This window comes from Candoia aspera, chromosome 11 (assembly GCF_035149785.1).
Source record: "Candoia aspera isolate rCanAsp1 chromosome 11, rCanAsp1.hap2, whole genome shotgun sequence".
Classification (NCBI taxonomy): Eukaryota; Metazoa; Chordata; class Lepidosauria; order Squamata; family Boidae; genus Candoia; species Candoia aspera.
Window position 1 is genome coordinate 5,808,900 of NC_086163.1, and position 20,831 is coordinate 5,829,730.

Genomic DNA, 20,831 nt, shown 5'->3' on the forward strand with positions numbered 1-20,831 from the left:
ATGGGGTCAGAGACAAACAGAATTTTTGTTTAGGTGACAAGTATATTTATGGGATCAGAAACTCAGCAGGGCTGGACCCGATTGCTTCTTGATTCTTGGGTGGGAGACAACCAGGGAATCCCAGGGCTGTAGAATAGACTGGGACGTTTAAAAAAAAAGTCCCTTGACTTTTTGGCAAATATTTCCATACTGTTGACCAAAGAAAACTACACGGACATGACCTCGAAGCCCCCTGGAGTCAAACTTGACTCAGAGGAAGCTTGGTACATTATGGTACACTGTGTATGAATGTAATTGGAGAGTTCTAATACCCCAGATCCCAAAGTGACAAGCCATAGAAAATATCCAGAGACAGCTGAATAACTCTAATCAGTCATCCGGTTCATGCAAAAGACTGGATCAAATAGCTCATCCATGGGAAAATGACATCTTGGAGTTAGAAATTCCACTGTCTTCTTTTTCCTAGAAAAGCAACTGACTCCAAATGTTAGTGGTGCATTAAATCAATTGGCTGGAGATGATAGAGATGATATATAGACAGACAGACAGACAGACAGACAGATGATAGATGGTGATATATAGATAGATAGAGAGATAGAGAGATATACAGTAGATAGATGGTGATAGATGATAGATGATAGATAGATAGATAGATAGATAGATAGATAGATAGATAGATAGATGATAGATAGATGGTAATAGATGGATAGATAGATGATAGATAGATGATAGATGGATGATAGATAGATAGATAGATATGATGGAGATATACCACTTGTGTAGGACAACCAGGATTCTGTTCCTTTAAAAAGAAGTGGGAACCTATCTTCTTTAGAGTTGGGTTGTAGAGAGTAAAGAGGGTTACCTTGACAGAGAGAGGGAAGATCTGTTAACAAAGCAACAAGAAGGAAAACGTTGCTTAAGTCCAAACTACAGAGGAGGAATGTGAAAACATCTCAGACAGACACCCCCCTAATGCACATAGTACAAGAGAGGGAGGAGGTAAACCCTAAAGCCATATTGAGACTTGCAAGATTCTGTTACTAATCAATCTTAACAAAAATGGTTTCAGGATTTCTTGGTCCGATCTACATCTTGGGGCTGATGTGGGTTTCCTCACAGCTAATATGTTGGTGAGACCAACGGCTACACCAGGGAGATGGAAATGGAAGTAGGCAAGGTTGCTCTTCCCTCTCTCTCAGTAACTTAAAGACATAGCCCCAGTAACAGGGCAAGACGGGTCCCTCATTGATTATATGATGTCACTATTGGAAGCTTGCGGTTGTGGGCGATTTGGGCATATCCTCATGCCAGGGGCTGTCTCTTCAGACAGGGAAATGCTAGGAAATAGTATATTGTTGTTTCATGCTTAAGAGAACACTCCTATTAAGACGAGTTCTAACTCTCCCTGCCTTGCCTCTCCTGGAGTCTCTGTGTTCCAGTATGTTGCATGATTAGATTTTTTTTTTAATCCAGTTGTGTCCGATTCTTCTGCAGATTTGGAAGCTGTTAGTCATTACAGCCATGGGAAACCTTAATTTCCAGTGCTTCTACAGGACACAAACATCTCAATCTATTTTTGAATTATTCACATATACAATACCAACATTCTCTCACCTGATGTCTTCCAAATGTATTTGCAAATGTTACTTTCTTACAATGTTGTGTGTCTATAATACTGCACCTTAGGTGGATGCTGGAATTTTAGACATAGGCATCTGGTAGAATTCACAACAACATCAAATGGGTGATGATGCAAGTGTGAAAACGATGTGAGTTGTGCAGTTTGTGTGTTGGTGTCATGATGTGCATGACTTCCCTTGCTGCCTCCCCCATGCCCTGTGGCTCTGTCCATCTGAAGGCACCAAGTGGGGTAGTCAAAAGCAAACAAGGTTAAGCTATTTTAGTCCTATGAGAATGTTTTGCAGAAGTTAAACTGAGTTGGATTCAGGCTGTGGAAGAATCGGCATTTGCTGATTAATGGTGGATCAATTTGCCCAGACTGTGGGACAAGCTAAGAATGATCCATCAACAGGAAATAGGAGTATCTAAATGGGCGTCATCCTGGAGCTCTCAAAAGAATCTTGAACTGTGGCTGTAGATGAAGAATTCATTGGTTCCCTTCTCCTCCACTGTAATTGTGGCTATAAAAAGGCAGAGGAGGAGATGAATAACTTTGCATAGTGGTTTTTTTAACATTGTACCTCCAGAACCTCTTTCTCTCATTCCTGAATTCAACTGAAGATTCTGGGGCATGTTGCACAGCACATGCTTCCTTCACACTAGCCAAGTGTTCTGGATCTCACCATTGAGTCTTTTGAACAGACATTGAGCCTTTGAACAGACAGTGAATTTCCCCACTGCTTTCTATTGTAGGGGAAAATGGCCCACAGTTCTCTCATCTTCACTACCACTTCTGGTCCTTCACACATTAATGGGCCTCTAGTACACTTCCAAGGCATCTCATACTCTCTGGAGCTTAATTTGAAAAAAGTCCTTTGATGGCTGCATTGAGAAGCTGTGGTTGATTTTTTGCAGATGGGAGAGGGCTTGGCGCATTCCAGCTGCCTCCTGAAAGCTTCAGCAGATCTCCCAATCACCTGAAAAGTTCTCTCTTTTCGTGTCTGTCCTCTTCATTTGGTTAATTACAATTTGTACCAGCCACATTCAGCAGGAACTACGGCACTCGACGAGGTGCCACCCAGGACAAAACCCAGAAGGCTCTCTGGTCTAATATCTGCTTTGCTTCTTGATAACCCCTATGACTCTTTGGGTTGGCTTCAACCTCCGTTACGGCTGCTACTTTCTGCTATTCCATTTCCACCTTCAGCCTCTCGCTCCAAACTCCAACAGGCTTCTTCACCATCACTTTTCCTGGGCCGACTGATCTTATCTAACAGAACAAAGGCAAAAATAATGAGATTTTGAGACACCCTCCAAATTTGGCAGGTATGAAGCTTCTCTTGAACTGGGAAAAACCAAGGAGTTGAAAGCAGCTGAAGGACAGGTCACCAACAGGCTGATTTTGCTGTGAACTTGTATATACTTACCACCGTATGCCAAGTACCTTGTCGCTACTTAACTAATTCTTTGATTCTTTTTTTTAATCTCTTAATCACTTTATTCGCTCATCCACGTATTGTTGTTTTGTGCATGCATTCCAGACTAAAACCACCTTCCCCTCATTCTTGCATTTGAACTTGTGGCGTTATTGGAAAAACAAAAATTACAATCAGATCTAATCTTTCTGCCTGAGGCATGAACTAAGCATTGGCGAAGTAATCAGCTGATAAATATTAACATTATTCTTAGGTATCGTCTGTCCCCACTTCTTTGTCCTTCCCTTTCCCTCTTTTGTTCTTTCTTCTTCTTTTTTGCTTTGTGCTATGCTTTTGAGCAGACCACCTTCCAAAAAGGAATTACACTAAAACCGTAAACTGAAGGATGTCAACATTAAACCAACAAAGTAACAAATGTTAATTGAAATAACAAAAGGCCAAAATTCACAGCAAGATTATTGCCCTGAAGAGACTTCCTCTTGGACTGCTTTCAACTCTGGATTAATTCAAGGATGTCATCCAGCCATCCTTGGTTAATGTCTACAACCAAATACTGTCCCACACAATCAATGATGATATGGCCAACATTTTACAGATTTATTCTAACCAACCTGCATGACCTGCACTTCAGCTTAAAGTTGCAGCCTGTAAGGGCAGTAACAGTTCCTCCACTCAGCCTGTGAAATGCATGTGCATGGTGATTTATCTGAGATGGAACCCTGTTTATATTTTTAAGTGTTATTCACAATATTCAGCTCTATTAAAACAGAAAGAAAAACACAACACTTCAGTGCTGCCAACTGAAGTTCACAACTATACAAACCTCATCTCTTTGGCTATGTTCATGCAACACACTTAACTTGGTCACTGAATAGACCCACTTCCTGGGTTTGCACAATGAATTGAAGGATACCCTAATCAAACACATTTGGTTAATTCAACAGGCTAAGCCACAAAATAAACTGACCCAGGTTAAAACTAATCAGACTTAGCATCTTCTGTGCAAGGTCTTTAAGTATGTTGTGCAAACCCAGCTGTCGTATATGTACACATTTTCCTGTATGTTGATATGGGCTGTACTGCACCCAATGTTGTCTGCTTCCTTTTGAATTTTTCCTTTCTTTAGATGCTTCCCTACATGTTGAAGATGGCAGTGTAACCATCCTGGCCTGACACATTATCTCCTTTATGTTACAGAACCGCATGCATGAATCACTGAAGCTGTTTGATAGTATCTGTAACAATAAATGGTTCACAGATACCTCCATTATCCTGTTCCTCAATAAGAAGGACATCTTTGAAGAGAAGATTAAGAAATCCCCATTAATTATCTGCTTCCCAGATTACACAGGTAAATAAAGCATGTCCTTTCATTTTTTACAAGGAAATATATGCAGGAAGAGCATTTTGGGCCTGGGAACTTTTAACCTTTGTTAAGGCAAAAATTCCCAAACTATGATCCACAAATAGACCAGATGTTCTATCTAAATTGTATTTGGAAGGGTTAGGGAAAAATCAAGAATATCTGAATATGGCCTTGTAGTTGATTAAATCATATTTGGAAAAGAAACTCCAAGGCTGTTTTGAAGAGGTTCAGATTACAGACAGGAACTTGGTCTAAGTCCAACATGGGCATAATATGGGTGCTGTTGCCATCTAATACCTGTCTCTAAAAAGAAGCATTAGCCAAAAAGAAGTTCTTTTCCCCCTCCTAGCTTAGAGCCCGTGCTTTGGCCTGCAGAACAGAAAAGTTTGTTGAGTTTATTAAGATGATTTGCTATAATCATCATCATCAGTGCTTAAGTGGTTTGTGAGATTAAAAAATGCTTGAGAACCCCTGGACTAAAGGAATTGCATCAGTTTCTTTCTTTATAGTTCTGTGCTCCAAACAGAATGTACATTTTTATTCAGAATGAGGTGATAGCATAGAATACAATGAAGAAGACAGAAGAAGAAGACAGAAGAAAGAGAAGGAGAAGACAAAAGAAGGAGAAGGAGAAGGAGAAGGAGAAGGAGAAGACAGAAGGAGATGGAGATGGAGAAGGAGAAGGAGAAAGAGAAGTAGAAGACAGAAGAAGGAGAAGGAAAAGGAGAAGGAGAAGGAGAAGGAGAAGGAGAAGATAGAAGAAGGAGAAGGAGAAGGAGATGGAGAAGGAGAAGGAGAAGAAGGAGAAGGAGAAGGAGAAGGAGAGGAGGGGGGGAGGGAAGAAGATGATCAACTTCTGGAATCCATTCTTTATTAGGGTTAGGGACGGCTAATATCAGCTAGTAATGATAGCCCAGTGGAACTTTGATGGCCAACTTTACTGTATTTGTGAATTCCAGATGCTAAGGGAAACACACAGGTCTTCAATATTCTTGCACAAAATGTGTGCACCACAGAAATGTGGAGAAGCTGAAGAAGCCAGTTTTACAATTACAAAATCTGAGCTTGGTTAGCTGTTGTGTTGATTTTGGTCTGGGATAGAAGAGTTTTTAACATGAAGATGGAAATGCTTTGCTCACTATGGCAACAAAAGGAATGAATAACTCCCAAAATATTTCTTTTTTTTTTTCTTCAGATAGGTTGCACACTTTTTACCCTCCAAGGGCTGTTGTGTGTCTTACTCCATAGTTCTGTGGTCTAAGAAAAAGAAGTAGGAGATTAATATAACTCAGCAGATTCTGGTTTTGCCATCACAAGGTAGCTGGAATCTGTTAGATCTTTGGCTATCACAAGAGGATAGGAAGCCTGTCAGAAAAAAGTAGGAAGCCAAGTATCAGTCTATTGTCTTATCTCCTTTACTTGGGAGTAAATATTATGGCATTCAATGGCGCTTCCTTCAGAATGGATATATGTAGACACGCACTATCAGTTAGACAGCCCTTCTAGGAGAGAACAAATAAAAATAATAAAAACCATAAAGGTACCTCAAAGGTTACTTGGCTGATGACTTAGCAAAATATACAGATCCCTGCCCCGAGAATCATAGAGTGTTTTCCAATGGTGTTCCACTAAATTTGCGGGTTTTTTCTGTGGCTCCTACAAGAAATGGAGCAAATTCAGAACATTCAATTAAACATCCTGCTTGCATCTACAGTAATGTGACACTGCAGGTGAACTTAAAGAAACTGAACCGTGAGCAGGTGAACTATTAATCTAAATCCTACTTTTCCCACCAATTCACTAGTTGGCTTGGGGTAACATACCTGACCAGATTCAAACGGGATTAGTTTAAGTGAGTTATGGGAAACTGGCCTTCATTATAGGCCATAATACACCTTATTTCTTAGGGCCTACCTACCTACCAGAACACAGCAAGAGTGGTTTGTTCACCCAGGTTTAGAGATCAGCTTGTTGTGTGATCACAGCCCCTGGGGTGACCTTAAGCAAACCACGTTCTCTCTCCATTTTGGTCCCTTGTGTACATGATAGGTAAAGCAATTCTGACCTATTTTATACCCACTTTGTAGGAATGAATAAAGGCTAAAATACATGGGGAGGGCACATTTGTTGAAACTGTAGCTGTGAGGTGACATGGGGAAGATAAAGATGAGGGGTATAGGATATGGGAAGAAACGTTAATAGTTCTCCCTCCCTTCACCTCAAGGCTGTTATTATCCCAGAGGTATTGGGGGGGGGTTGTCAAAAAAGGTCAGTATGGCAGCCAAAGCCACGTGGTTCAAGCCCTGCAAATAAGGGCCAGGTCTTTGATAATGCGGGCAAAACACTCACCCACCCCTTGTGGACACCCCTGTATCAGCCCTGGGACACCTCACTCCTCGAGCTAGTGCTAGATTTGGGGAGGATCAACTTAAATTCTGCATAATACAGTCCTGATCCAGACTGGCGGGCGGGGGGGTGTCTGCAAACCTGTTTTCCTTTCCTCTTTTAATTGAAAGAATCGCGCCCTGCCTCCACCCAAAGGAACCCATGGCTTGATTTGAGCTTAAGGACTGTGCAGTGTTTTTTGAGCAATGTATATCAGTGTGAGGTATTGATAGATCAATCTAATATTAATTGAACCCTCCAGAAATGACTTGGGTCAGTACTATACAACTTCAGGGCACTTCAAGCGACCTTGCTTGGAATCCTTTCGAATAACAGGACCCAGAACTTCATTTGTCGGGAACGTTGTACAGAAACTCAAACCTTGCTTCCCCAAGACCCTTCATTCTGCCCCTTGACTGGTTGGCCCGCTTGCCAAGGGGAGCCAACGCTGCCACCACTTCCGGGGGAGGGGGGCTTCAAAACAGACTTTCTCTTGGCTGTGACCTTTCTCCATTGCAGGACCCAGCAACTTTGCGGAAGCGGTGACTTACATCCAGGCCCAATATGAGAGCAAGAACAAATCGTTCAACAAGGAGATATATACACACATCACCTGTGCCACGGACACCAACAACATCCAGTTTGTCTTTGATGCTGTAACTGATGTCATAATTGCCAATAATTTGCGTGGATGTGGACTATATTAAAACCCCTCCCTCCCTCCCTCCCTCGTATTGCGTTGTTCGATTCGGCCTCCTCGCTCTCCATATGCAGAACTAAATCCTATAAATATGTTTCAGATGTAAGGGTCAGTCAGTGTTGGTTCTCCACTCCAGTGTTCAGATGGTGGGGGAAAAGGGTCTTGCGAATTACTGTCTGCGCCTGCGTTCACAGGATTTTTCTGAACCACGTACACACAAATAGCAAATCAGCGCCAGAAATGCCCTGAAAGAAATTTCATAGAAATCCCTTTCGCTGATTCCCCAAACCATGCTCAAACTTCCAACTCTCTTTTTTCCCCCAAACCCATTCCCCTGCCTTTAAAATCTCTGGTTTCTTTTTTCACAAAAACGGTTAAGACCATTAGAAATACATTATTCATGTTTTTGCTGAATATTTCAATTTTTTTTTCCAAAGTTTCTCCCTCCCCCCATCTCTGTTTTCCCCCTTGGGCCTTCACGTCTTCTAATTTTACCACTTTTCCATTTCTGAAAGACATCTGAAGCACCTGAATGATGAGTTTCAAGAACAAGAATACAATTTAGCCTTTCCAGCAAACATACAATCCACATATTCAAGGATTAGGCAATCAGTGGCCATATCTTAAATCCCAGCCTTAACTCCCAGGATCAGAGGTGTCTGCAGGATCCAATGCTTTCATCAAAATGACAAAAGCAGGCCTCACACTATCAGAAGGCAAGCTCCACCCCTTTCGTATGCACGTGTGATGTCATGCATGCATACAAAAGGGGCGGAGATTTGTGTGATGTCATACACACATACAAAAGGGGCGGAGCTTGCATTACAACAGTGCTTCCGTCACTTGAAACATACCCTACGGACACCTCTAACTCTCTAGCTGGATCCTGAAAGCTGAATTGCGTACATTTGGAGGTCCGTGGGTTGGCAAAAGCTGTAAATAAGACCTCCTGTGCATTTAAAAATACTAGCAACCATGACGAACAGGGCAGGATCTGAATGGGATCAAGGGTATTAAAGGATGGAGGGGTGAGCAAGCTCTTTCCCTGTATTAGGATCTTTTTAAAGTCCTCCCCACATTTTTTGCACTGAAGCAGTAAACAAGAATATATTAAATATCTGTAGATTTGGTTTCAGAAAAGTTACTTTGAAACGGGCAGCTTACTTTTTTATTTATTTGCCTACATCTGTGGGCCCCCTGCCACTCTTTGTATCAGGCAAAATTGGTCAGAGAAAAAAGTATATCCTTTTCATTCCTGAATTAGCTGTCTAATCTCAATCATTCCTGCTTGCTCAGAATCTACTGCTTCGCTGACCTTCCCTTTCTGTAAAGTTTTCTTCATCCTGAGAAAGGTTCTGTTTTTCTCTCTCATTCTCACCGTGGCTCAGAATTTTTTCCCCATTCCTTTGTCAGTTGGGGATGACTGCCGGGCTTGTTTGGCGACACGCCTTTCTATCACCCTGAAAGCGTAATGCCGTTTCTTCAGAAAATGTTAAACTGGAAATTTGGGTTTATATCAGGAATCTTTCCAGCGCAAATTAGCCTAATTTGTATAGGACCCATTTGCATCAGGGGTGTGGGGGAGAAGATTTTCTATAGAAAAATTAAGCACTGGAATGTTTTCTGCAAAGTTTTGCATCCCATGTCACTCATTTGAAGCCTTCCTTATATTCCCAGGCTGAGAAAAGACCCCGGGAGGAACTTTCACCTGATATTTCTTTTGGAATTGGATGGAAGCGTGAAAAGCCAGAGAGGGCACAGATGAAGGAAGAGATGAGAAGCTAGGGTGGCTGCAGTCCACAGAGAGATTATTTAATAGGAGCCAAGACATTCATGCACTTGCCATCTTAAGACTAGATAAGTGTGCCAGCACTATATTCTAGCCATGGAAATTCATTCAGATTCTCTTTCCCTTGGAACAAAGTTTCCAAAGGATTTTTCTTTAATCAGATTGAATAACTAGTATGGAAAAAAAGGTTGCTGAGTAACTGTTCTGCAGGTCCATAACTCCAATACAGGTAGTCCTTGTTTAGCGACCGCAATTGGGAGTGGCAACTCAGTCATTAAGTGAAGCAGTCACCAGGTGAAAGTGTGACTGTGCTTATGGTCTTACTTCAGCTTTCCTTTGCTTTACAGCAGTGTTTTTCAATCTCAGCAACTTTAAGATGCATGGGCTTCAATTCCCACAATTCCCCTGACAGCCATGCTGGGGACGGATCATAAAGTTAGTTTTTCATCACCGTCATAACTGCGAATGGTCACTAAATGAGGCAGTTGCTAAACGAGGTCTACCTGTACACAGACCCCCAAGCATGCAAGCACAAACACGGGTTACTATTAACATTTTTCAACCCTACAGATGGTTTTCTTCTTCTGGCATCACTCTATTTGGAAATTGCAAACTTAAGGCAACAGTTGCCCAGCCTCGGCATGACCCTGGCTTCTTTGTCTTTCTGAACTGTTCCTTAAGCAGAACAAAGAAGCTGAAGGGTTGTCTGGGCCTCAGTTTTTCTTCTATTTGAATCCCAAAGTTAAATACAGGTCTGAGGTTTTTGCTATGCTTTAAATTTTAGAGGCAACCGAAGCAGCTGCCGTGATGTTTTCTAGACATTGGCTAGTAGGGTGGGGCAGTTCTAATGCGTGTTGTGGCAGTCTAATCGAGTGGTTTGCAAACTGAGTTCTAGCAATCCTAAGATGCATGCCAAAGGTCCTTTAATTAGAAAGTTGGTAGTAATAGAAAGACTTGCTGCGCTCTAACCAATCTTCTCTGGGCACAGAGTGCCATGGAAATGGGTGGCAAAGCTCACTATGAAACATCCTAGCTTGTACTTACTCATGCAGGGGGGGGAAAAGGCTCAGCCAGTGTTCTGCTAAATCAGTGTTTCCCAACCTTGGCAACTGTATGATGTGTGGACTTCAATCCCAGAATTCCCCAGCCAGCAAGTTGCCAAGGTACACTGTGCTAAATGATTTAGCGTTTCTGACACATACCTAAGATCCTCTGAGATGTTTACAAAAAGCCAGTCCATCTCAAATCCACAAGCACAACATCAAAGCAGGTGTATTACCCATAAAAGTTCTCCTTAACTATAAACAGGCTCAATCAGCATTTGAGATTAGTGTCTGTTAGGGCTGTGCTGAGATCTGACTTTGAAGGATGCTTGTCAGCAATGCCCAAAACTCAATGTGACTTTTTTTCAAGATTCGCTGCCACCATGCAAGGCCAGGAAGGACCTGGCTGCTTTAAGGTGTTCTCAGCAGGTGCTGCATCTCTGCTGAAGCACTCTACAAATAATCCATGGGAATGTGGATTTCTTCAAGATGGACACAAGAGCGATCAATTGTTGTGTTAACATTTGATTGGGAGTGTGACAGTTGGTCCTTTGAATCCATATCTCAGCACAGCATTTTCCCACCTTTAATTCTTTGCATACACCTTTCCATAGAATGGGGCAGACTTTCTCAACCTTTTGACCCTGGAGGAACCCTTGAAATATTTTTCAGGCCTGGGGGAACCCCTGCACACTCAGACTCAAATACAGGCCAGAAATTGCAAAATTATTCTATTCGTTTCATGGGTAGGCCTGTAGATATGCACTCACAGTGTTCTTAAACAAAAAATGAAGACTGAAACTTACCTCTTTCATGTGAAGCTGCCCAAATTTGAAATAATTTTTTAAATAAATTGTGATCTCCCAGGGAACCCCTCATGACCTCTCGCAGAACCCAAGGGTGCCACGGAACCCTGGTTGAGAAACCCTGGAATGGGGGGCGGGGGGTGTCTCTTTTTATTTAGTTAGTTAAAAGATTTATATAGCTGCCCATCTTGTAGCACACAACACTGGGCGGCTAACAACAGTGATGAAAATGCAAGCAGTAAAACCAATACAAAAAGAGCAAGGGGAATAAATAAAATAAAATAAAATAATAAAATAAAATAAAATAAAATAAAATATTCTTTTAAAAAAAATAAAAATTAAAAAAATTAAGAATTTTTTTAAAAAGTTAAGAAAAACTGGCCGTCCAGCCCATAACTACACCCATTCATCTCTTCAATCCCTGCACTCCAACTTTACTGTCCCAATACCTGTCTCTTATTATTTAAACACATAAATGATTGTTTCTTAGGCAGCTCTTGACTATTTGTTGGGAAAAAAGCAGTTGTGTCCCAAATTAAGGGGTATTTTTAAAGTGTCTGCATGTTCTTTGTCAGTGGCAAACGATCTCTCTGGTTAAACTCCTAGGTCAGCCTAGCCTGACTGCCAGTTACATTGCAATGAAATTCTCATCCTTCCTTGTTGTTGACAACTTTGGTTGCATCCAGTTTTGAACACCACACTTGCAGAAACATCCAGAGAAGGTGGAACAGGTCAGAGAAAGGCAATGAGGATGATCAGAAAGTGAGGAAACTAATCCCTATGAAGAAAGGTGTGCATGTGGCGTCCTGGGTGCTCTCTGAGCCTTGTTTTCCTGCAGACGTTTCATTGCCGGACTAGGCAACATCTTCAGTGCGAGGAGGGAGTGGGCCTTGCTCTCAGTTTATATGCCGTGGCTTGCCCTGCTTGTGTTGGTGGGGGTGCTGTTCTCTCCTTGAGAGTTCTTTGATTGGGCTGTTGTTTGCTGCTTGGTTGATTGCCTGAGTTAACAGTTCCTTCATTAGGGTGTATTGTGCTGTTTGATAGTTCGTCTGGTGTTAATCCTGGTGTTGATTCTTGCATATCTGGGTGTTGATTGCTGGCAAGGGAGTGCCCTGGTCTTTTGGCTTTTCTATTGTCCCTTTTGAATGGTATGTAGGTGTTGTTTACCTCTATGTGTCTGTTGATGGCTGCTTTGAGTGCCAGGCTTCCAGGAATTCTCCGGCGTTTTTGGATTTTGCTTGGTTTAGGATGCTCACAGTTTCCCAGTTGAAACTCTGGTTGAGTCTGTCCATGTGTTGTGAGATTAAGGAGTTCTCATCGTGTCTTCTGACTGCCAGTTGGTCTTCATGGATGCGCTCTGCTGGTCTTCTGCCTGTCTGTCCTACACAGTGGCTGCTACAGTCTTTGCATTGTATGTTGTAAGGTTGTGCATGTTTAGCCTTGAGACAAGACAACTGAGTAGGGTGGGTATGATAGCCCTCTTCAAGTTCCTGAAAGGAGGCCCCACAGAAGGAAGCCAAGCCCTGATTCTCTTTTTTTCCCAAACTCAGGATCTGGAATAAAGGACTTCAGTTGCAGAAAGACACATTCCTAGTGGGAGACATTTCTAGTAATAAAAACAGTTCAGCAATGGAACTCATGACCCGGAGAGGCTCCCCCTCCTCAGTGGTGTTCAGATGAAGGCGAGCAGCTGTCTTTCAGGGATGTTTTCATTTAGATTCCTGCATTGAGACAGAAGGAAGAGCCATCCCCTGCCTTTCCTAAAATGGGAAGGGAGGACACAAACTGCTGGAATCCAACTGGAGGTAGGAAAGAGAAGTCTTGGAAGACTTGTGAAATACTTGTGAGAGGTCATCTTCCTTTATCCAAGCAAGGGCTGAACTTGAGGATTTCTGCAGGGAGAGACACTATTCAGTTTGTTAGACTTTCCCAATAGCAACAGAATTTGGCCAGATGTCTGCGTGGCTTTCATTTTTCTTACGTCTTGTTTGGCCAGTGCATCTTCTAGAATAGTTATTCTCTTACTTGGAAGGGACTAATGCTCAGCTTGGGATGTAGGCTTAGAAGGGGTGTCAGAAGGCAGCATTTGGGAGTAGTTTCCTACAGCAACCAAGGCCTTGCATTCTCTTTCCCAGATCTCCAGTTACTACAGGGACATGTACAGTTTCAAGCATCCCTAATGCCCTGAAAAAGGATGATACTGTGCTGAGAACAATTTAGGAAGTCCTGTCTTATTGGAAGACAAGTGGGTTATTGGAAGAGTCCTGCTACAGCTTCCTTTTAGAATGGGCCACCTTGTTACATCTAAAGGGAAACCTCAGTTTAACATGCTTTGGTTTATCAGATGTCAGATACAAAGAACTTTTTCATTTGTTGTTTCCAGAGAAATCTGGGCAAATGATGTCAATTTATATCATTTGCAGAATGACATCGGTTGACCCAGTTGATGCAAATTGCTTAATTAACATCACTATGCTAATGGTGTAAATTGATGAAAATGGTGGGGTTCTTTGGGATTTAACAGATATTTAGGTTTCACACACACACACACACACACACACGTGGTCTGTTAAGCAGAGATTTCATTTTTATGGAAATAAATAGGAGGAGGGAATGACATAAGGGGCCCCTAAAGGACAATGTATTTTGATGGGAAGGCACACCAAAGGGTCCCATCCCAAGGCCCCTTCAGAGTTGAAGCCAGCTTACTGTAAGCTCTTCCTTTATGAAGGCAGGAAGCAAGGCCAATAAAACAGGAAGTGGGGTGGTGCACCACAGTGTCCCACAGAATTAGGGACATAGGCAGTGATCTTGGCTCATGGGTAGGTTTCTCAGGTATCATGATGGTCAGAGTGAAGAAGAGGCAATCTAGAGTAGAATCAGGTTTGAGATGAAAAGGGAGTGCCATGTGATTGGGGCAGAGGGCAATCAGCCCCAGGAAACATGGGAGTAGATAGATGGAACAAATGCCAAGCAAGACTGGTAACAAGGCTAAGAATTAAGCGGAAGACTCCTCAGTTTGAACAAAGACAAGTAGAAAGTCCAAGGAGGTTGATTATGGATGTGAGAAGTAGTAAAAGACACATTCAAAGGCCAGGAGAAATGCTGACAAAGCCTGCTGGAAGGATGGCCAAGTCTGACTTTTGCCTCTTTCCCAGAAACTGTGTGTAGAGTGAAGAACGAGTCTTGGGTTGGGTTGTTATGGCTTCCTGACCACTCATTATGAGTTTCCTGAAACCATAGAAGAGTGCTGGGTTTGCTTGGAAAGTGGGTGAATTAACTGAATCAGAAGCAGCCTGTACCAAAAAAAAAAAATTCACATTGGATGCTTTCTGTAGGTATTGGACTCCATTTCCCATAATCTACCACCAGCACAGCCATTAGTCATGCTGATTGGGGATTATGGGAGTAGATGTCCAAGAGATATGTTAAAGGCATCAGGTTGCCACTGGAAATTATAGAGACAAGATAAAATGAAGAAAGGTAATGGAGTTTAGGGGAATGGATGATAGCAGAAATGGTAAAGTGATAAGACAATAATATGTACCTACCCTGAAGAATCTGTTGCAGATGTTCTGCAGAGTTCCAACTAGTTTTCCTAGAATTGTTAGTTATTATTTTTATTTTTAAAAATAGCTACTGATCATTGAGCCCACAACAAAGTGCTGCTGAAGTGTTACTCAGATGAACCATATGGACTTTTAAGATGTCAGTTCTTCTGGAAACTTTGGGGAGCAAAATGCAAGTTGGAAATGATGACAAGGGAGAAAGAATAAGGAAAAGGGCATTCAGGAAGAAAAAAAAAGTAAACATTAAAAGTCTGGGGCAGAAGTAGAGGAAAGAAGAAGGAAGAAGACATTCAGAATTACATTATAAAATTCTACTTTTATTCAATCAAAACTGGGGCTGAAACAGAATAAAAACAGAATAACTGTTCTCACCAGGCACCAGACCAACTAGCTATCAACTTCCTGGCTCAATCCCCCTGATGATAGCTGGTTGGTCTGGCGCCTGGTGAGAACAGTTATTCTGTTTTTATTCTGTTTTTATTGCTTGTTATGACCTGCCCAGGATCACTGTGTGAGATAGGCAGCCATATATGTTCTTTAAATACATAAATAAATAGAAATAAAATAAAAACTTGGTTGGGAACTTAAAATTACTGTAATTGTAGATGCTTGATATAAGAATGTGAACAGTGAACTCTACGTGGTATTGGTAAATATATTTGGGCACCAAAGGTTTAACAGTTGAAGATTAGGCTTGAATTAATGGGCTTCATTTTTGCTTTTCTTCTTTATTTGGCTAAGTTAATCCATAATACACAATGGACTAAGCTTTACTGTTAGCCAGCTGTCATATTTGCAAAGGTGGAAATTGAATACAGAGCATTGCCTAACTAGTGGTACAGCCAAGTAATATTTTGAGAAGGTTCCCATCAAATATTTTCAGAGCAGTAAAGAGATTCATTTGTTTGTCTGAGCTTTGAAGCAAATTCACATCTGATGCTTCCTTGGGGGAAGACCTAAATTGAAAGATTCAGAATTAATTGTATTGCTAGAGTCATGAAAGGCAGAAAAACAAAATCTCCCAAACCTCCAGTCAATATTACAGGCCATATCTCTTCCCTACCATCCATATGCTCCTGTTCCAAATGCTCATGTCTGCTAAATGGAGAAGGGGGAATTTTTGTATAAGCAACGATGTTCACCGTCTCTCTTTCACATGCAAAGATATTTGGAAGTGGATGGGTGGAAGCCCTGGAACTATAGGTCCTTCCTCCTCCCTCTGCCGATAAGGAAATTCTTCAGCTACCGTACTGTAGGTACTGATTTAAGTATGGTTTGGTGAGACTCATTTTTGGTTCTTCAGGAAAATAGGGCCACTGTTTTGCTGTTTGCTACAGCTAAGCAAAGTTTTGATTTGCTATTTTGAGTCAAAAACGATTCAGTCAAATTGCTGCTTTGATTCAGAGGCTGAACTGATTCACTGCATCCAATTGAATTGGGTGCTTTCACATCAGTGCACAATTCAGTGGATTTTATGTGCATGCACACACATTTTTTTTAAATTGCAGATTCCAATAGGACTGATGATTTGGACTCAAATCCAGATCGAAGTGTAGGTCTTGATTCTTCAAGGTGAATACACTGTGTGTATCTAATTAGTAGCACAGTGTTTCGCAATCTTGGCCATTTTAAGATGTGTGGACTTCAACTCCCAGAATTCCCCAGCCAGCCACGTTTGAGAAACACTGATTTAGTGTTGCCAAGTTTGAGAAACACTGATTTAGTACCTTCCAGGTGTATTAAGATGACATGATTGTTGACCATTCTGGCTGGGAATTTGGGAAGTTGCAATCTTAGCATTTTTGGAGGGCACCCAACACATCTGCATAATTCCTCGCAGGGGTACCTAATAACCACTGAGAGAATGCTGAGAATTGTTGCAGCATAGAATCTTTCCTACCTTATACATTTGCACATAGTTTCAGATTAATCACTTGGAGGAACTAAACAGTAGTAAAACAGCTTGGATCCTACTCATCTTGCCAAGCCTGGCACATTGATGGGAATCCCAAATTCAAGACTGTTGCCTTGCATATGGAATTTTGCATCCCCCTATCTTTTGGCTATTGAAACCTCAGTGTAGCCTCCCCCAGTCTGGAAGAGGTGGAGCTCCCTGCAATGCCACATTGGAAAAAGCTACATTATTGTTTTATCTCAGAGCAAATCAGCAGGACATTATCTCTTTCGCCAAAAAAAGTAGGGGGTAATTAATTAACCTTTAAATAAAGACATGCTTCTGCTAAATCTTCCCAGTTCATCATTTTATAATTGCCGTCTCTAGGGATGAATAACCACAATAAACATGATACTTGCCATGTTGTTTTTCCCTTCAGCTTTTTAATGCAAGCAAGGCAAGCATACTCTGTTTACCAATAAATCAATACTGAGTAACAAAGGCCTTCCCCAAGGGATCCTACTCACAAATAAAGAGTTGGTTTCTTCAACACGAGTGCCTTCTGTAAATGTGAATTAAGCTATGATATTCATATGAGAAGCATGTGTATTGTATGCTTTAAGGACACTATACAGGTAGTCCTCACTTAACAACCATTCATCTAGTGACAGTTCAGATTTACGATGGTGCTGAAAAAACCAACTTTCAACCAATCCTCACACTCACCACCACCACAGTGTCCCCACAGTCACGTGATCACAATTTGGGCACTTGGCAACCAGTTCACATTTATGACCGTTGCAGTATCCTGTGGTCACGTGATCACCATTTTCAACCTTCCCGGCTGGCTGCTGGCAAGCAAAATCAATGGGGAATCACGTGATTCACTTAACGGCCACGTGGTTCACTTAACACCCATGGGGGTTCGCTTAACAACCGCTGCAAAAAAGGTCATAAATTGGGTCGGATTCACTTAACGATTGCTTCACTTAGCAACCAAAATTTCAGTCCCAATTGTGGTTGTTAAGTGAGGACTGCCAGTAATTCTGTATTTCAGTAGTGCAAGTACAATGCCAGTAAAGGTAAATGTTGCAATCTATCCAAATCACACCCATTGAGGAAGTTTGCCTGGCGTTATTTTGCACTGATCAGTGATGGGTTTTGTGCCATCAGGTTGGTCTTGACTTTCAGCAACCACATAGATAGATGTTCTGCAGGAGACTCTTCCCCAAAGTGATCTTTCGGATCTTCCAATGGTGCGCTATTGCTGCTGTTTCATTCTGCATATTATATCTCCTGATCTGTGCTGTTGGTCTGCCTAATTGATTCTCTCTTTGCTCCAGATGGGAAAGGGCAAGATGCAGAAATATCCTTGTCATTTATGAAAAACCTTAAGATAGTCATGGTTACAGAAGCCACTATGTCTGGATTTCCAAATTCTGCCATATCTTCCCATCCTGAAGAGTTAGAACTTGCAAACCTGAGTTCATGTTGACAGTCTGTCTTTTTCTGTTCTCAGGCAGAATTAAGAAATCTTCCCCTTCCATTCTACCACGCTTCTGCCAATCTCAACTGCAAATTCCCTGATTCCTAATAATACGCTGGCTGATTTGTTGAAAACTGGCATTGTCAGAAACAGTAGACACTTACGAAATTGAAACTTATAACAAATAAGTACCATAAGGTGAGATGGAAAGATGGGATGCAGGGGTCATGGAGATATGGGCCACTAAAATCCAGCTGCCCTCAACTTGGTACAGTATATCCAGTGGTTTGGATTCAGGCCCCGTTGTCAGCGTTTATTACTCCTGAAATCAATGCCAAAAGAATAAGGGAGGGGAAATGCTTGTTCTGGATCCACTTCTGTGTATGGGTATGAACGTGTTTGCGATAAAGAATGTGAAACAGTTATTGAGGACATGCAAAGTTTATGTCCCTAAGAACATCTGCTTGACTTCTCCAAACCAAAGAGTTCTAATTCTGATATTTGGTGACGTGTGAGGTTTGAAATGAGTTTTGATAGCTGTCATTGGTAGGGTGAGCTGCAGTGTTGCAAAAGCTGATAAGTGTGACCTACATACCACCTTACATTGTCTTCAATGTCCCTGAAAGTCATTACTTTGGTGGCATTTGAGGGCCCCTAGCAGAGAATTGTTTGCTATGCCAGATTGAAGAGTGGGCAAATGACGTTTGTGCTGTGACATCATCACCCAAACAGCTTGCATCATGATTCAACTGATGTGAGTTACATACTTGCATGACTGGCAAGATGATGGCATCTTGGTGTGCATCGTTTTGATAACATTGTGGCTTGTAACAGATACCTATGAGGCCAAACTCAGCACCAAAGGGGATAATTGCTGGATTTTTATTAGCACTGCAGAGGAGGGGAAAAACACAAGACGTGTGTTAACAGTTAAAAGGAATCTGTTGAAGGACTTTTACCTGTATATTCTCTTACAATTATTGCCTTGTTTCTTACAAAATGCATCATTTAAACCTCTTGTTTATTTCCAGTCACTGAAAACTTGCAGTTGTAAGATTTCCAAACTATGCATATCCTTGTAAGTAGAAAATTTTATAGAAGCCAGTGACCAGTCTACTACCACTAAGTTCAGAAACAAAATATATGTTAGTCCCAGTCCTTAGCCTGAACACCCATCATTTTCTCCCACTGGGTCACCCAGACCCTTGGCACCAGACAAGTGCTAAAGCATTTGGTAACATGTTAATAAGCCTATGGCTTGTGAAATGTTTTCAGCCAGATTTCCAGGCATGACCACACTTGGAATACTAGAGTTTTAGAAATTTTCATTTAGATTAGGAGTGGGATGTAGTGGGCAGAAGGATAACCTTGAGGAACAGGAAAAAGAGCCACAGCTAAGGCAATACTCAGATAAAAGAAATCTGAGTCCGGGAATTCTTGGAGTTGAAGTCTGTTGTTGTTTATTTGTTTAGTCGCTTCCGACTCTTTGTGACTTCATGGACCAGAGCTTCCTGTCGGTCATCAACACCCCCAGCTCCCCCAGGGACGAGTCCGTCACCTCTGGAATGTCATCCATCCACCTTGCCCTTGGTCGGCCCCTCTTCCTTTTGCCTTCCACTCTCCCTAGCATCAGCATCTTCTCCAGGGTGTCCTGTCTTCTCATTATGTGGCCAAAGTATTTCAGTTTTGCCTTTAATATCATTCCCTCAAGTGAGCAGTCTGGCTTTATTTCCTGGAGGATGGACTGGTTTGATCTTCTGGCAGTCCAAGGCACTCTCAGAATTTTCCTCCAACACCACAGTTCAAAAGCATCAATCTTCCTTCGCTCAGCCTTCCTTATGGTCCAGCTCTCGCAGCCATATGTAACTACGGGGAACACCATTGCTTTAACTATGCGGACCTTTGTTGTCAGTGTGATGTCTCTGCTCTTAACTATTTTATTGAGATTTGTCATTGCTCTTCTCCCAAGGATTAAGCGTCTTCTGATTTCCTGACTGCAGTCAGCATCTGCAGTAATCTTTGCACCTAGGAATACAAAGTCTTTCACTGCTTCTACATTTTCTCCCTCTATTTGCCAGTTATCAATCAAGCTGGTTGCCATAATCTTGGTTTTTTTGAGGTTTAGCTGCAAACCAGCTTTTGCACTTTCTTCTTTCACCTTCATCATAAGGCTCCTCAGTTCCTCTTCACTTTCAGCCATCAAAGTGGTATCATTTGCATATCTGAGATTGTTAATGTTTCTTCCAGAGATTTTAACTCCAGCCTTGGATTCCTCAAGGCCAGCATGTCGCATGATGTGTTCTGCGTACAAGTTGAATAGGTAGGCCGAGAGTATACAGCCCTGCCATACTGAAGAGTTGAAGTCTACACATCTTAAAGTTGCTTAGTTTGAGAAACACTGGCATACACTTTCTGAATTGGCTTTTGGAAGGATGGAACTGTATTAAATACTGTACAGAACCAGTGTTTGGTAAAGTGGTAAAAATGTCCAGGCAGTGACAGTTCTCTTTTAAAATAGTGTGGGTTGCTGAGAATTTAGGGCTGCTAGATCTGGACTGCCACTGGATGACAGCAAAGAGAACCTCAATGTCTTTGTTGCCATCTAGAGCTGTGTAGCCAAGGCATGATACCCCTCATTGAGCATCACTGCTGAAACCTTCTAAACATCTTCTTGAAGATGTTTGTGAATCTCTTTTGTTCTTAACAGCTTTGCAGGGATGAAATCAATTTTCTA

At 41.8% G+C, this 20,831-nt stretch overlaps 1 protein-coding gene across 2 annotated transcripts in view; it reads left to right on the plus strand.

The window, feature by feature from the left end:
• Positions 1-20,831, plus strand: part of GNAO1 (G protein subunit alpha o1) — a 199,594-nt gene that overhangs the window by 162,676 nt on the left and 16,087 nt on the right. Inside the window, exons 7-8 of one of the 2 annotated variants that reach the window (XM_063313156.1) lie at positions 4,257-4,410; positions 7,330-7,528. The exons of the other annotated variant lie outside the window; for it this stretch is intronic. Coding sequence (XP_063169226.1) covers positions 4,257-4,410; positions 7,330-7,517 — 342 coding nt within the window. The 3' untranslated portion in view covers positions 7,518-7,528. Of the gene's footprint in view, positions 1-4,256; positions 4,411-7,329; positions 7,529-20,831 lie in introns of those variants that run through there. 2 annotated transcript variants of the gene reach the window in all.